This window comes from Gadus chalcogrammus, chromosome 21, assembly GCF_026213295.1.
Source record: "Gadus chalcogrammus isolate NIFS_2021 chromosome 21, NIFS_Gcha_1.0, whole genome shotgun sequence".
Lineage (NCBI taxonomy): Eukaryota > Metazoa > Chordata > Actinopteri > Gadiformes > Gadidae > Gadus > Gadus chalcogrammus.
This window is the reverse complement of record NC_079432.1, coordinates 44,426-61,865: the sequence shown is the minus strand read 5'-3', so window position 1 is coordinate 61,865 and position 17,440 is coordinate 44,426. Positions and strand designations below refer to the sequence as shown.

The 17,440-nt window shown below is 51.5% G+C and overlaps 1 protein-coding gene across 1 annotated transcript in view; it reads left to right on the top strand.

Annotated features, from left to right (window-relative positions):
• senp6a (SUMO specific peptidase 6a) overlaps positions 1-17,440 on the top strand; it is a 32,105-nt gene extending 14,665 nt beyond the window's left edge. The window contains exons 9-24 of the mRNA XM_056581807.1: positions 1,545-1,980; positions 3,531-3,769; positions 4,663-4,812; positions 5,545-5,578; positions 6,255-6,443; positions 7,677-7,945; positions 8,872-9,035; positions 9,440-9,556; positions 10,419-10,541; positions 11,195-11,287; positions 13,097-13,446; positions 14,599-14,696; positions 15,272-15,360; positions 15,771-15,839; positions 16,874-17,024; positions 17,198-17,440. Of these exons, the coding sequence (XP_056437782.1) occupies positions 1,545-1,980; positions 3,531-3,769; positions 4,663-4,812; positions 5,545-5,578; positions 6,255-6,443; positions 7,677-7,945; positions 8,872-9,035; positions 9,440-9,556; positions 10,419-10,541; positions 11,195-11,287; positions 13,097-13,446; positions 14,599-14,696; positions 15,272-15,360; positions 15,771-15,839; positions 16,874-17,024; positions 17,198-17,440 (2,814 nt within the window). The remainder of the gene's footprint in view (positions 1-1,544; positions 1,981-3,530; positions 3,770-4,662; positions 4,813-5,544; positions 5,579-6,254; positions 6,444-7,676; positions 7,946-8,871; positions 9,036-9,439; positions 9,557-10,418; positions 10,542-11,194; positions 11,288-13,096; positions 13,447-14,598; positions 14,697-15,271; positions 15,361-15,770; positions 15,840-16,873; positions 17,025-17,197) is intronic.

Here is a 17,440-nt window from a genome sequence, read left to right as displayed (position 1 = left end):
ACCCCGAAATTGCTGTGAGGGACCATGGGACTGTCTTGAATCAGTGTGCCAAACTTTTTACCAAGGCGTTCTATGGGCAGCCATAGACTCCCATGGCAGGAAAAATAATAATATGAAAACGTAGAATACCAATGGTTATCTCACCGCCTCGCTGCTATACCCCCTAATAATTCGAAAACTTGATTTGTATTAGTTTTGTGATCGTTTACTAAACATTTGACCAATCGCCCTGCCCTACGCCTTCATAAGTAATTTCCTCTCCGCTCCTTACCGGAGCGATTTATGTGGTCCAAAATCAAATTGAGTCTTTTTGCCTGCTAGAGTGCAAAGATGGACCAGCCAAGCAATTGTTTTGTTATGTGACCTCAAGGGCCCCAAGCCCTTTGAATGATAGTACCTTTAAGATAGTACACAGGAAACTAAACATTTACAAAGAAACTTCAAACTAAACCACAATCTATCTTCCAGAATGTCTTCATGCAGATCTGTAGTTCCCCCTCAGGGTTCTCTCTCTCTCTCTCTCTCTCTCGCTCTCGCTCTCGCTCTCTCTCTCGCTCTTTCATCCCTAAACGTTTCTGTCCTAAACGTTTCTGTAATCTGTCTGGTCTGCTTCCTCATCCAATCAGCTGACCAAAGTGAGGCCCCGCCCCTCCTCTATATATCTCTATTGATTACTCGGCAGATTACTGAGTCAGACTTCATGAAGAGGGGGAGGAGGTTCTGCTAAAGGTTACTGTGAACTAGCGGGGGGGGGGTTCGAGGTCACCAAATCTCTCCCCCCTAAGACCTTGGTTGCCGTGCCAACGGTTTGACAGGGGGTTTCAAAGTCTTTTGAGCGGGGGCTCTAGTTAGCATATCCACGCTAGTGCACGCCAGAGAAGGGTCAAAATGGTGACTCCAAATGTAAAAGTGGGAATGGGAAACGCCTCATCGCCGACCTAGGTGTGTTCGAGCCGCCACGTTGGAAATACATGGATGCCCAAGCTTCACTACAGGAATACAAATGTATTATTCTAATTATAGATTAGAAATGTAATTGATCTAGTTCTGAAAATAAAAATAGTCGACAGTAAGTGAACCCAATCTACATCGCTGTCATCGTAAGAGAATTTTACTACTAGGTTATACTATTTATTTCGGTTTTGAGTGGTTGGTAGTACCATTTGTTTTTGTGTATGATCTCGGAGCATAGGCTGCCTACGGAGACGTGATTCCTTTTCTGCCTGCTTTTTGGGCGGGCAGCTAGCGGATCGTGAGCAACGGTCGGAAGAATGTGATCATTTATGTTTCAGCCTAGAATCGATGATACAACCTTTTAACTAACCGCAGTTGACCCAAAGTGCTGCCCGGTATAAAATAATTGTAATGAGTACAGACTCAAGTGCCACACAGTTAAGATAAGTCAAGAAAAAAAAAAGAAGGGATTAGAAATGCCAACATATACGACCAAAATATGAATGTAATCCGGACTGGGTGTCGCTGAGGAGGCTACGGTCTGAGGTGTTCAGGAGCTGAAGCTGACGCTAACGTCTCTCTCTCCCCAGCCGCTGCGGCCCGGCGTCAGCCCCGCCCGCTGCATCAAGTGCAACTCCACCACCCAGGACGCCGCCTGCTGCTCCCACTGCGGCCACCCCCGCACGCCCCTCCCCTCCTGCCAGCACGCGCCGCAGGCCCCGCCCCCCTCGGCCGCGCCCCGCCCCCCCATCCACCCGCACCACGCCGGCGGCCCCCACCACAGCCTTTCCGCCAAGAACTTTTACGGGCCGGTGAGGGCCTCGCCGGGCCCCGCGGGCCCCGTGCTGCCGCTGCGGGTCTCCTCCCACGGGGCCCGCGGGGGGCCCCTGTTGGCGCCGCTGAACGGCCGGCCCGCGGGCCCCCCCCCGCTGCCCCCCCCCGGGACCTCGGGCTGCTGCGGCCTCCGTCTGTCCCCCAAGGGGAAGAAGTCCGCCTCGGCCCGCCAGCACGAACTCAACGACCCCAGTGAGTACCCCCCCCCCCCCACACGCTCCTCCCACCTGGGGCCCGTTCTGGACCCGGGTCCGGCCCCCCAGGACCCGCGGCCCCCCTGGGAAGAGGTCCCTGTTGGCGTCTGGGTTGGCTGGACGTGGTGTGGGTGGAGCCTCTACTACCAGTGGCTCCTTCCACCCAGTGCCTACGAACCTGCGTGGTGGGAACGAGGTGGGCGGAGCCTAGTTGGTGGGGAGAACCCCTCGTTGTCATGACAACCTGTCGCTGCCGAGTCGGGGTGTTACGAGGTGGGCGGAGCCTAGTCGGGGGGAGAACCCCTCGTTGTCATGACAACCTGTCGGTCCCGAGACGGGGTGACGGGGAGACGGTTCCAGATCTCCAGGGGGGGGGGGGTCGGGGTAGGGCAAGGGTCCGGCTGAAGGTGCTCCTTCTCCTCCTGAGGGTGGTGCGAGGGTGGTGCCAGGGTGGGGCCAGGGTGGTGCAGGCAGACTGTAACGCAGTGTTCCTCACCGCTCCTCTCGGTCGTTCAGGGGTTAATGATCTGGGAAGCAGCTCGTGCACTTTGCACTTTGTCTCCTTGTGGCTTGTGTCGAAGCTCTTTGTGTTTTAAGGAGCCATCTTGTTTTCTGACTGCTCTGCGTCACTGTTCTGCACTTCCGCCATAGATTGTAAGTTTGATGGTTGTCAGCCTCACTAGTACACATCGACGTGTCTAAATGATGTCTACGCGTTTTGGGGGCCAAGCACTAACAATCGCTTGGTTAACCCATTCCCAGTTTACAAAGATAGCTAGGATAAGACGCTACATGATGCCAAGGACTGTTTTGAAGTGCAAGGACGTACACCATACAAGTGCGTAAGAGGGATGTTTTAAGGAGAGTAAGGGAGGTTTAGTTATGGTGGGGGGGGGAGGAGGAGGCTATGGAGATACAGCTGCACTGAGTGAAGTGAGTCCTGAATCTCGAGGTCAGAGTCCAGGTGAACTCTGACCAGTGAGTCTTGAGCCCCTTGTGGGAGCTGAAGAGCGACTCTGCGATCCTGACGTCGATTTTGGGGAAATAATTGGCGATTATTTTGACCAATATTGCGTGTTGGTTGAACAGTGAACATTGGAAGCAGTCAACATATAAACTGCTCTGTTCTTTAGGCCAGGCTGATGTGGTAAGATGAACTGATGCATGAATTTATATTATAACGTCATCTTTATTTAACTATTGAATTGTAAAAGAAAAATAAATACGGATCTTAGTCACTAACAGTAACTGTAAAAAAAAAAGCAAATATGCTTCTCTTTTTTGGCGATTTGCATAACGCGTTCTACTACATTGCAATGTCGGTTTGAATTGGATTAATCAGCCTTGTTGTGACTCTGTTGTCCAGAGACAGAGTAAACAGTAGAGGACAACCCGCAGTGTAACGCCAGCATGTCTGTAACCCGGCTGACTCCTCCTCCTCCTCCTCCTCCTCCGTCTGCTCCCCTTCCTCCTCCTCCTCCTCCTCCTCCTCCTCCTCCTCCTCCTCCTCCTTCTGCTCCTCCTCCTCCTCCTCCTCCTCCTCTCCAGTCGTCCTGTCCAGCGATGACGAGGAAGAGGACACGGACAACGCCAGCACCGGCAGCGTGAACCGCCTGGACAGCGTGTCGCCGCGGCCCGCTGACTCCGCCCACTCGTCCCCGGCGCCGTCCGGCGGGCGCGTGGAGGCGGCGGTGAAGAGCCCCGGGGAGTTGGACGAGCTCGCCGCCGACATGTTCGACGATGTCAACATGAATATCGTGTTGCCACGGAGACCGCGGAAGGACCCGGTAGGTGGACGGGGTCGCGGCGGGCGGCTTCACTATGGAAAAAAAAATCTAAGTCACGAGTATTTTGGTCAACATTGAAATCACGACAATTGAGACGGTTGTTTTTCGAGTTGGAAAACATGATGCATTTATTCAGCATTTATCTCCAAAACTACGCTTTGTAACTGAGAACTCTGAAATGTCCCTCTAAAAAATGTTCTCATTTAAAATAATGTACTCAATGATATTAGTTTGGAGTTCGTTTGACCCAAAAATCCCGATCAAAGTCGATAAATGGCACCGCCCTACAACAGGCCTTGTCAAAGTGCGTCGGGCGGTACAACCTGGGGGTTGGCTGCATGTGTGATCAGATGTGATTAACGGGGGAAAAATGTATTCAAGCTCCAAACGTGGAGCTCTTGCCTTTGCTGAGCTACTGGGAGAGGATTGGGAAGAGCCCGTAAAAAGAGAGGTTTTGGGTTGGCGAAGTACTGATGAAGAGGAATCAGTCAGGCTGGCAGGCAGCCATACCGCAGGAGAACAACGATTTACCGGCGACGTGGCGCCCTGCGATCGCCCCCTCACTGACATCACTGCTTCTGTTTATTATGACAATATATGACTCATTAACCTCCTCCTCCTCCTCCTCCTCCTCCTCCTCCTCCTCCTCCCTCTCTTGGTTTGAACCCTCCTCCTCCTCCTCCTCCTCCTCCTCCTCCTCCTCCTCCTCCTCCTCCTCCCTCTCTTGGTTTGAATCCTCCTCCTCCTCCTCCTCCTCCTCCTCCCTCTCTTGGTTTGAACCCTCCTCCTCCTCCTCCTCCTCCCTCTCTTGGTTTGAACCCTCCTCCTCCTCCTCCTCCTCCTCCTCCTCCTCCCTCTCTTGGTTTGAACCCCTCCCCCCCCCCCCCCCCCAGGTCCTCCAGTCCAGCCCCGGGGCGTCTGAGAGCTTCTCCTCGCGGCCCAAGAAGCCCAAGCTGGTCCCTAACAAGTGTGCCAGCATCATCCTGCAGTGCCGTAGCGTCCGGGTGGGCACCCTGCGCCGCATGGTCACCAAGCCCGTCGTGGTGAGCGCCCCCCCGTCCCCCCTGGAGTCAAACCCAACTTTATTAACACAGCAGTACGGTGCAGAACAGCTACACAAAGGGCTGGACCAGGGACCCACGCGGCATTACAATCGGGGCGTTTGGCAGACGCTGCAATACAAAGCGATTTACAATAAGGACATTTGTCAGGAGAAAGAGAAACAGCCATATATCGCTGTCGGCACAGTAAGGATGTTCATAGACCAAGAGCCAAGCACTAACCATCACTAGGTTAACCCGTTCCCCGTATTCAACAGAGATAACTAGGATGAGATGCTACTCGATGCAAATTACTATTTTGAAGTTACTGGACGTACAACATACACAATAAGTGTGTAAGAGTAGCATGAAAGTGTTTGTTTGTATTTATAAAGCACTTTCATTTCAGAATCATCAAAAGTTTAGGTTTGGTTTATCAAAGTTTAAACCAAACATGTAAATAAGAGTTGAAACAATGGAGCTCACTGGAAAATGGACCAAACTAACTAAACACCGATTTGTTATAGGAAACACTAGTGGGCGATAGGATTGTGTGATTGTTTAGATGAGGACGTCCTGTTTTGGACGTCCACACCTACCAGCTAACTGCAGTACAGACCTCCAGATCTCGGGACCCTCTTGTGATGTTCCTGGTGGAACCAAGGCATGAGGCCGTGGTCCGTATGAAGCTTTAGGCCCCCTCTAACTCTTCCCTCACCTATCCTCTCTCCACAGTTCTCCATCGACCAAATCCAACTGGAAACCGATGGTACGTCCTTTAAACATTCTCCTTTGTGGCTTTGGGCCGAAGCATTAGCCTTCTGTTTGAAGCCCCAGTGTGAGGTCTCCTTGAGTTTAATCTGTACTTTCTATGGGGTTACACCATGTAGATTGCTGTATTGTTACTGGCATCAGTCTGTGTAAATAGCGTAAATTAATGCAGTACTGGGTATGTCCACCAGAGGGTAGCGACACCCCGCAGACGACAGTGAGAGCCACGGTGTCTCATGACATGGTGCTAGCATAACTTGACATAGCACAACCGTAGCATGACAGCCCAAGCATAAAATAGCCCTAGAAAAAAAAGACATGGCACTAGCATGACATGGCACTAGCATAACAGGACATGGCGCAAGCATAACATAGCACTAGCATTGCATGAAATAGCAGTAGCATGACATAGCACTAGCATAACATAACATAGCAGTAGCATAACAGCCCTAGAAAAACATGACGTGGCGCTAGCATGTCATGGCGCTAGCATAACACGACATGGCGCTAGCATAACATGGCGCCAGCATAACATGGCTAGCGCCATGCCACTCTGAGGGGGCATAACATGACGTGTATAGCAGTAGTATGACAGCACTAGCATTACATGACATGGCGCTAGCAAAACATGACATAGCACTAGCAAAACATAACAATGCATGCCCCCCCCACAGTGGCGGCGGAGATGGAGGCCCTGGAGGTGAACCTGCAGGCCTCGGAGCTGATCAGCTGCGAGTGGTGCAGCGTGAGGAAGCTGCCCGTGCTCTTCTTCCAGACCACGCCCGGGGAGTGTCTGCGGCTGCGCTCCCAGCTCAACATGTCCAGCGAGAAGGGGGGCCAGTGGTACGACTCGGCCGGGGACCGTAAGTCAGCGCTTCAGGGGCTAATGCGATGTGCACTGCATCTCCCTGTTGGTCCAGTTTTAATGTTACGCCTATTTATACAACGGGGGACCTAAATCCAGCGATCTGATTGGTTCCCAACTGTTGTATAATGAGCGTATGCATAACTGCTATGACGCCCGATCATTTTGTGAAAGTTTGCATATCACTCCGCGCCTGGAAGTAGAAACAGTTACAAAGTAAAACATGTGTTGGATGATGGAGAGGGTGTAAATGTTGTTACTCCGGGAGTGAGCAAGGCGATGGAGAGACTAACGAATGCTTAGGCACACGGCGAGTGAACTGCTCCATAGGATAAATTGCCTGCGAACCGCTCTAGCCGAGCCTTCTCTCGGAGGGACGCTAAAGTGTGTTGCATAGCGACCGTCGATGCATAGCAGCAGCCAGGAGGGACTACTTTTTTGTATTCTTTAATAAAACGGCTACTTTGACTTTTTTGGTTTCTTTTTAAATGTAGTGTGTCTATGACTTTCGTTTCGCCATAATAGTAACCGTTGTATAAAAGCAATAGATCACTTCAGTCAGTGGCATGTGCTCATTATGCCACTGTGAAGGGGGTCGCCGAAATAAAGAATAATATTCTTTATTTCTGTTAAAACTTGCATTGTATTTTATTTTATTCTATTTTTATTCTATTCTATTTTCGATTGCTGTTTAAAGCACAGACATACAGCGCATCCTGTATGAGTATGTTGAAAAGACATTCAATCTTAGCTTAGCACAGCTAGCCTAGCCTGGGTTGCTCCTGAGATTAACTGGTTCACAGGAGCTCTGGTGTCAACGTATCCGTGGTTATTGTGATGGTCTGAGTACGTCCGAACTGACATCTGTGGGCTTAGTAAAAGTACTAAAATAATATATATAATGCCTTGCTCAGGGACAAAACCTGAGGCAGGGTTTGAATTGATCTTTCTTTAATCTAATCTGTGTGTCGTGACTGTCTGTGTGTATGTGTCGTGACTCTGTCTGTGCATGTGTGTTGTGATTCTGTGTGTCTGTGGGTCGTGACTCTCTGTGTGTCGTGACTGTCGTCGTGACTCTGTGTTTATGTGTGTCGTGACTGTCTGTGTTTGTTTGTGTGTCGTGACTCTGTCTGTGTTTGTTTGTGTGTCGTGACTGTGTCTGTGTTTGTTTGTGTGTCGTGACTGTCTGTGTTTGTTTGTGTGTGGTGACTCTGTCTGTCTGCGCCTCCAGAGTCAGATGAGAAGTACATCGTGCTGATCTTCGAGAACGGGCTGACGATGAACGAGCAGATGATCCTGGAGGACATCCTGGGGGAGATCGGGCGCGCCAACGCCCTCAGCGACTTCCCCGCCAAGCTGTCCTTCGACGAGGCCAACGTCAGGCTGGTCAACTACAACAAGGCCACCAAAGAGAAGGAGGAGAAGGTGAGTCCCACTATGGCCTCGCAAACACCCCGAAAAGACACGCCCGCCTCGATTTCTGATTGGTCCGTCACACACGTCACCCCTCTGCCGCACCTCTACTGGCTTGATATTACCTGCTAGGCTTAGGGGTTAGGGGTTAGGGTTAGAGCTCTTTTGTGACGCTCTCGGATGCTCACAGCGAGGGTACCGTACAGTTCTAAAGCGTCCAGTTGAGATGCATGCAACCCGGCCAATCACAGACCGAGTCGGGCGGGTCTTGGCGTGGCCACAGTAGGATTCGTAAATACACGTCCTGGACTTGGTCCCACCGGATCAACGCCTCTCGTTGTTTGACTTATTTGAATCTGTTACTTCCATATTCAAATTGATATTTAATATGAGGAAGCCATGTGGTGAATGCTTTCCTTGAAAGCGCGTTGCTGAGGGCACTAGTCAGCATGGCCTCATCACCGTCCCATAATGCAAAGCGTCGTTAAACAATTCAGCTTTTTTTTTATCAGACACAAAGATTTATCGGAAATGTTCCGACCTCTAACATCGGTCTCATGTTGTCTCTAACTGGTGTCTCCTCTGGTCGGTGGTCTCTAACTGGTGTCTCCGTTGGCCCCCAGTCTAAGCCGGCTCTCTAAGTGGTGTCTCTAACTGGTGTCTCCTCTGCTCGGTGGTCTCTAACTGGTGTCTCCTCTGGTCGGTGGTCTCTAACTGGTGTCTCCTCTGGTCGGTGGTCTCTAACTGGTGTCTCCTCTGGTCGGTGGTCTCTAACTGGTGTCTCCGTTGGCCCCCAGTCTAAGCCGGCTCTCTAACTGGTGTCTCTAACTGGTGTCTCCGTTGGCCCCCAGTCTAAGCCGGCTCTCTAACTGGTGTCTCTAACTGGTGTCTCCGTTGGCCCCCAGTCTAAGCCGGCTCTCTAACTGGTGTCTCTAACTGGTGTCTCCGTTGGCCCCCAGTCTAAGCCGGCTCTCTAACTGGTGTCTCTAACTGGTGTCTCCGTTGGCCCCCAGTCCAAGCCGGCCCAGGGCAGCCCCGGGGGCGCGGCGGGCAGCGTGACCCGCGTGGCCCCGGTCCGGACGCGGATGGCCACCCGGCAGCAGGCCGGGGCCTTCTACGGCGAGGAGGACGAGGACATGGCGGAGCTACAGCCCACCTTCTCCGGACCCATCGTCAAGTGAGTGGGCCGCCGCCGCCTGCGCCCCGGTCGCCGTGGATACGGAGATGCTGGCGTGCTGGAGAGAGAGAGAGAGCGAGAGAGGGAGGGGGGGCCTCGTGTCTGTCTGGCAGACTGAGTTTATCTTCGAGGGAATCGTTCCTTCAAGGATAAATCAGATCAAACTGGGTTTCTACTGGTTGGGCTGAGTGTATCTGTCTACTGAGAGTATCTGTCGTTGTGTGATTGGGTGAGAGTATCACCCAATCGGTTCTCTTTATTGGTTTGATGTTTTGTGTCTTCTTGTCTCCTGACTGTTGATTGGTTGATATTCCATCCCTACTCGTCTCCTGACCGTTGATTGGTTTATGTTCCGTGTGTCTCTATGTCTCCTGCCTCCTGATTGGTGGATGGGTGTGTTCCAGGTTGATGGTGTACCCCCCTCCCCCCGCTAAAGGAGGCATCAGCGTCACTAACGAAGACCTCCACTGCCTTAACGACGGGGAGTTCCTCAACGACGTCATCCTAGACTTTTATCTCAAGTGGGTTCTGGTCCAGATGTTCACCACACCTGGGCTCCTGCATGTTGGCCCCAGGTGCCTCAGAGATCTAGAGGTGTTTGGAAGGGACTAGGGATGCAAACAATTAATCGATTATCGATTAATTGTCGATAAGAGATTACTCGATTAAAATAAATTACTTGCAATTAATCAAATTTTTAACCCGCAATTCCCCAACCGTCCACGTGAGGGCGCACTTGACGCCAGACGTACTTGACGCACACGCGGGAACACAAGCGGGAACACAAGCGAAGCAGGACAAGACCAACGAAAAGCGGGACACTGATACGATGAAGAGGGCAAAACGGAGTGCAGTATGGAGCCACTTTAAGTTGGTTAATGACGACAAAGACGCCAAATACACAATATGTGGAAGTATTTTAAAGTACAACTAAACGACTTCGTTGAATTACCACCTAAATGTGTCACATTCAGAAGGAAATTCTGCTTCTCAGAAGAATTGCCGCTTATCAATTAATCGGTCATCGATCGATAAGATGAAACAACTATCGATTAATGAATTACTCGATAATTTGCATCCCTAGAAGGGACGCTCCCTCTTCCTCAGTGTCGATGAGTGAGGGCGGATCGTGGCTCTGGAGGCAGAGCGGGTTGACTGGTGACCGGAGGTTGCCGGTTCAATCCCCGGGTGTCGAGGTGTCCCTGAGCGAGGCTCCTCACCCTGACGAGCTGGCGGTCGCCCTGCGTGGCCGACTCCGCCGTCAGCGTGTGAATGTGTGGATGAACGGGTGAATGTTAGGCGGTGTTGTACAGCGCTCTGGGTGGCCACTGGCTACGACAGCGTGGTGTACATGCAGTCCGCTGACCGTGGGTCCTCCTCCAGGTACCTGGTCCTGGAGCGGTTGAAAAAGGAGGACTCCCAGAGGAGCCACGTGTTCAGCTCCTTCTTCTACAAGCGCCTGAACCAGCGGGAGAGGAGGAACGCTCCGGAGGCCTCCAACCTGCCGTAAGGACCGCCTCCTCCACCCGCCCCTCCTCCCAGTCCTCCACCCTCTCCTCCTCCCAGTCCTCCACCCTCTCCTCCTCCCAGTCCTCCACCCTCTCCTCCTCTCCTCCCTCTCTTCCTCCATCTCCTCCCCCCTCTCCTCCTCTCCTCCCTCTCTTCCTCCATCTCCTCCCCCCTCTCCTCCTCCTCTCCTCTCCTCCTCTCCTCTCCCCCCTCCTCCCTCTCCTCTCTCTCCTCCTCCTCCCTCTCCTCTCTCCTCCTCCTCCCTCTCCTCTCCTCTCCTCCTCCCTCTCCTCTCTCTCCTCCTCCCTCTCTTCCTCCATCTCCTCCCCCCTCTCCTCCTCCTCCCTCTCCTCTCTCCTCCTCCTCCCTCTCCTCCTCCCAGTCCTCCTCCCTCTCCTCCACCCTCTCCTCCACCCTCTCCACTACACCCTCCTCCACCCTCTCCTCCTCCCTCTCCTCCACCCTCTGCACTACTCTCTCCTCCTCCCTCTCTTCCTCCATCTCCTCCCCCCTCTCCACTACACCCTCCTCCACCCTCTCCTCCACACAGGGGTCCATGAGGGCCACCCCTAGACGTTTTGGTTTCTCATGGAGAACATTAGAGTTTGAAATATTTTTTGTTGACATCCGGCGGTCTCTGTGGTTGCTAGGATACAGAAGAGGAAACACAACCGGGTGAAGACGTGGACGCGCCACGTGGACCTCTTCCAGAAGGACTTCATCTTCGTACCCATCAACGAGTCGTGAGTCTGGATCAGAGCTGCATCTATAGATCTAGATCTACAAGCAGAGAACTACATCTATAGATCTACAGGCAGAGAACTACATCTATAGATCTACAAGCAGAGAACTATATCTATAGATCTACAAGCAGAGAACTATATCTATAGATCTACACGCAGAGAACTACAGCAGAATTGTTCTGCTGTCTACAAGCAGAGAACTACATCTATAGATCTACAAGCAGAGAACTACATCGATAGATCTACAAGCAGAGAACTATATCTATAGATCTACAAGCAGAGAACTATATCTATAGATCTACACACAGAGAACTACATCTATAGATCTACACGCAGAGAACTACATCTATAGATCTACAAGCAGAGAACTACATCTATAGATCTACACGCAGAGAACTACATCTATAGATCTACAAGCAGAGAACTACATCTATAGATCTACAAGCATGGAACTACAAGAACAGAGCTACATCTATAGATCTAAAGTTCAGAACTACGTCTATAGATCTACAAGCACAGAACTACGTCTATAGTTCTACATCTATAGATCTACAAGCGCAGAACTACAAGTCATGATCTTAAATGAGGGAAGGGCTTAAGATCGTAAATAGAAGTGTGATTCTGAGTATTATAGTATAACATTAACAAGTAGCATAACATAGTATAACATTAACAATATTTTACATCTAGCGTCATAAAGAGTTGAGTTTCGTGTAGCTTGCATTGTATTTTAAAGGTCCCATGACATGCCACCAGGTGTGAATGTGATGAGCCCTACAAGCTGTTGGGGGTAAAAGGCATGAAGACTGGCGAGATTTGAACCCCGCTCACTGGCGTTCGGGTATTAGACTAATCCACCACGCCACCGCCGCTACCTCTCAGTGGTTTAATACATATGCTTTACATTTCTTACATAGGGTGTATTTAAAGTGAATCCCTAAATTATAGAATAAGGCAGGTTGGACGTTGCTTATGCATTTTGAAATGCTCATCTTTCTATGGGATTAATGGCGAACAATTCTGCATTTGGCATAGTTATTTTAAAGACGATATGCAGAATCTATTCACTTATACGCCTTTATATAGACTGCTTGATCTATCCAGTTTGTAAAGGTGAGTACAATGACGCGATGAACGCCCCTTTCACGTGAACGTGCGTTGAACCTAAAGCGGAAAGCCTGGCTCGACTAATCGAATCCTAAATGAGCTTGGTAGTACCATTTAACTCTGATCGCGAGTTGTGTCTCTGTCGAGCCAGGCTTTCCCAAGAAAGCCTGGCTCGCCGTGTTCCAATACCCGTACTTCCATGAGTACACTTAAAGGAAGTACTATCCGTACTCACTTGAGTACGTTAATTTTTCAGAAGTGAGTGCTGTTCCAAATCGAGTACTCCGTGGTGCACTAACCGGAAATTACGATCACGACTGCCGCCGTGGCTCCTCCCCCGCAATAAACATCCCGCTTTGACCGGTGAACTCTTTACGCCTAGCAGCTATAAAAAGCTATAAAAACTACAAAATGACTCTTAATGACTCTTAATGCAGGCTATGTAGAAAATGCGCCGACTTTGGGTCAGCCTGGCTCCGCCTCTTCCGCTACGTAGCTAAGATGGCTGCCGTTGAGTACGGAAAGTGTCCTTCGATCCACACTTCACGATTAGCCCGCTTTGAGTACGACACCCGGGTCCTTGAAGTATACTTCTTTTCGCCAGATCTGAATCGGAACGTACTACGTACTTAAAATTTGGCTAGTAAGTACGGACAGTACGGAGCCTCTGCGGAGCCTGACTGTGTGAACTCCTCCCCTCAGGGCCCACTGGTACCTGGCTGTCATCTGCTTCCCGGGCCTCCAGGGACCCCAGTTCACGCCCAACCCCTTATACAAGGCCCCGCCCACAAACCACACCCACAGCACAGACCACGCCCCCGGCCCCGCCCCCCGCCCGTCGGAGGAGGGCGTCCCGGACCACTGCCAGCCCATCTCTTCCGACGACTTGTCGGTCTCGCCGCCTCGTCCGCTGTCTCACGGTTTCCACGACAACCCCACGTGGGCGTCGCCCCCGGATGGGGCGTCGACCAATCAAAGGGCAGCCTTCACCAACGGTGTTCTCCAGCCCCCGCTCCTAGGCCAGGAGGCGGAGCCTGAGCCACATTACAACAGTGAGTGACAGCGTGTGTTTGTGTTGTGTAACGTAGTGTGTGTTCTATTATGGTGTGTAACATACTGTGTGTTGTATTATGGTGTGTAACATACTGTGTGTTGTATTGTGGTGTGTTTGTGTTGTGCATTGTGGTGTGTTTGTGTTGTGTAACGTAGTGTGTGTTGTATTGTGGTGTGTTTGTGTTGTGTTACGTAGTGTGTGTGTTGTATTGTGGTGTGTTTGTTTTGTGTAACATAGTGTGTGATGTAGTGTGGTGTGTTTGTGGTGGGTAGAGTAGCCAAAAAATGTACTCAAGTGAAAGTATTACTTTAAGACTATAAATACACAAGTAAAAGTGTTCATAAAAATAATTACTCAAGTAAGAGTAAAATAGTATGCAATGAAAAGACTTCTGAAGTACTCCTTCTGTCTCTGACTACTGAGTTTCTCCAGATTTATTTTTTAAATATACAGAGCAACACAAACAACATATAAAACAGCAATGTTCAAACAAAGATATGTTAAATAACATCGTTTTAAATAAAACAATTAAGGTCTTTAAAAATAAAACTAATAACCCTTGAACTAAAACAATAATAAATTAATTCTTTGCAAAATTGAGTACATCAACCTTTAAATAAAATTAGGAAAACCTGCTGGCAAACTCGGCGACAACGTATGAAACGTATGAAACTACAGAGGCTGAAAAAAGAAAGTAACGACCGTCACGTAGCGGCGTTAAAGTACCGTTCTTTCTTCATATATATACTAAAGTAAAAGTATGTTGAAATAAAACTACTCCTAAAATCACAATTTATCCAAAAAGTTACTCAAGTATTTGTAACGGAGTAAATGTAGTGCGTTACTACGGTAGTAACGTAGTGCGTGTTAAATTGTGGTGTGTTGTGTAACAGTGTGGTGTGTAACGTAGTGGGTTATATTGTGATGAGCTGTGTAGCAGCGTGTGTGTTTGTGTTGTGTAACAGTGTGGTGTGTAACGTAGCGTGTTATATTGTGGTGAGCTGTGTAGCAGCGTGTGTTGCGTTGTGTAACGTAGTGTGTTATATTGTGGCGTGTAACATAGTCTATAGCGTGTATGCTGAGGTGCGTAGCAGTATGTGTTGTAAAGTGGCGCACTGTGTAACGGTGTGTGTCTCTACCACCTGTGCAGGTGAGCTCCAGAGGATCAGTGTGTGTTACGGCTCAGCCAATGCCAAGGACGACGTGTTCAGCTTCTCCGACGCCAACAGCAGCTGTCCTGTAGAGAGTGTGCGTGTGTGTGTCTCTTTTCTTCTGTGTCTGTCTTTGTCTCTCTCTCGTTCTCTAATCTGTCATTCTTCTCTGTCTGAGTCTCCTTCTGTCTCTGAGTCTCCTTCTGTCTCTGAGTCTCCTTCTGTCTCAGAGTCTCCTTCTGTCTGAGTCTCCTTCTGTCTGAGTCTCCTTGAGGCTCCTTCTGTGTCTGAGGCTCCTTCTGTCTGAGTCTCCTTCTGTCTCTGAGTCTCCTTCTGTCTCTGAGTCTCCTTGAGTCTCCTTCTGTCTCTGAGTCTCCTTCTGTCTCTGAGTCTCCTTCTGCCTCCTTCTGTCTCTGAGTCTCCTTCTGTCTCTGAGTCTCCTTCTGTCTCTGAGTCTCCTTCTGTCTCTGTGTCTCCTTCTGTCTCTGTGTCTCCTTCTGTCTCTGTGTCTCCTTCTGTCTCTGTGTCTCCTTCTGTCTCTGAGTCTCCTTCTGTCTCTGAGTCTCCTTCTGTCTCTGAGTCTCCTTCTGTCTCTGAGTCTCCTTCTGTTTAGTCAATAATCGGTAAAAACAGACTGGTAGTGACGGGGGTTCCTGTGTGTTCTGGGTCCAGGATGAGGGCACTGACGACGGGACGTCCCAGGAGGAGGGCACAACCAGCGACGGGGCCGGCCTGGCCCACAAATTCACCGTCTGCAAACAGTGAGTTGAGCGCCTGCAGCTCTCCCCGGCCGCCACCAGGGGCCGCCACTGAGCCCTCATGAAGTCAACAGACCAAGAATACATTCAATGTCCTTTGTTTCCTTCATCACAGCCTCTATTTCACACAGGGCGTATGAAATAGCTGAATCATTGGTCACTAAACGCCATATTAAGCTCTCCATTGTGTCCGAGGCTGATCATTTGTACCGGCTGTGATGCCTTTCATGCAGAGCTGGGCGGAGCCCGTTCCCTCCCGCCCTGTGTGTTAGCACGCTAGCTGGACGTGAACCCAGGCCGCCCCCCCCTCTGTGTGTCCAGCCACCGGCCCTCCCCGCCGGTCGGTAAACAGCTCTGTCGCGTTGCCATGACGACGGTCCGTCCTAACCTCCCCCTCCCTCCCCCCCCCCCAGGCCTTGTATCCTCATCATGGACTCCCTGAGGGGCCCTGCCCGTTCCACTGTGGTCAAGACGCTGAGAGAGTAAGTCACTGTTTGTGTGAGTGTGTGTGTGTGTGTGTGTGTGTGTGTGTTACCATGTTTTGCCACCGGAGGGAGACACTGCACCACCCTCCACCCACCTGCAGGGTTTTTATGGACACGTGACCAAACTAGAGCTGTATTTAAATATAGTACGCAAAGCAAACGCCATGTTATGGGTCAAGGGTCGTGACATGCGTGTGTCGGTTGGCATGGCAACCAGCCAGCTGGCCCGGAGTGGGTCAGAACCCCATCTGAGCCCACAGACTTGCAAGCCCCCAGGTTGGACCACGCCAGGGGTAGGTTGGAAACATCAGGGCCTCTGGGAGACTAGTAGGCGCTGGTCCTCCAGAGCCACTAGTAGGCGCTGGTCCTCCAGAGCCAACTAGTAGCAGCTAGTCCTCCAGAGCCTCTAGTCCTCCAGTGTCGCTAGTAGCAGCTAGTCCTCCAGAGCCGCTACTGGCCGCTAGTAGAAGCTAGTCCTCCAGAGCCGCTTGTAGCCGCTGGTCCTCCAGAGCCACTAGTAGGCGCTGGTCCTCCAGAGCCAACTAGTAGCAGCTAGTCCTCCAGAGCCTCTAGTAGCCGCTAGTCCTCCAGTGTCGCTAGTAGCAGCTAGTCCTCCAGAGCCGCTAGTAGCAGCTAGTCCTCCAGAGCCGCTAGTAGCCGCTAGTCCTCCAGAGTCTCTAGTAGCCGCTAGTCCTCCAGAGCCGCTTGTAGCAGCTAGTCCTCCAGAGCCGCTAGTAGCCGCTAGTCCTCCATAGTAGCTAGTAGTCGCTAGTAGCCGCTAGTCCTCCAGAGTCGCTACTAGCCGCTAGTAGTCGCTAGTCCTCCAGAGCCGCTAGTAGCCGCTAGTCCTCCAGAGTCGCTACTAGCCGCTAGTAGCCGCTAGTCCTCCAGAGCCGCTAGTAGCCACTAATAGCCGCTAGTCCTCCAGAGTCGCTACTAGCCGCTAGTAGCCGCTAGTCCTCCAGAGCCGCTAGTAGCCACTAATAGCCGCTAGTCCTCCAGAGCCGCTAGTAGCCTCCGCGTGCGTCCAGGTACCTGGAGGTGGAGTGGGAGGTGAGGAAGGGCACCCCTCGGAGCTTCGGGAAGGAGGTGATGAAGGGCTCCAGCCCCCGCGTGCCACAGCAGGACAACTACAGCGACTGCGGCGTCTACGTCCTGCAGTACGTCGAGAGCTTCTTCCAGGTCGGTGCCCCCTCCTCGTCCCCCTCGTACTGTACCTCCTCGTCATCCTACTCCTCCTCATTCTATTCTTCAAAGTACTCCTCCTCCTCACCCATGTCCCCTCCTCTTCCTCTTCTTCTTCCTCCTCCTCCTCCTCCTCACCCATGTCCCCCCCCCCATCTCTCCCCCCACAGAACCCCGTCCTCAGCTTCCACCTCCCCGTCTCCCTGGACGACTGGTTTCCACAGCAACGCATGAAGACCAAGCGGGAGGAGATCCGGGAGCTGATCCTGAGGATCCAGTCCCAGCAGGACCTGGAGCGCCGGGACCTGAACCCGGAGCCCCCGGAGCCCCCCGGGTCCCCCGAGGAGGAGCCCGAGGTCGAGGAGACCTCGGGCCCGGTACTACTGCTGCAGCACCACCCCCCCGCCTCCTGA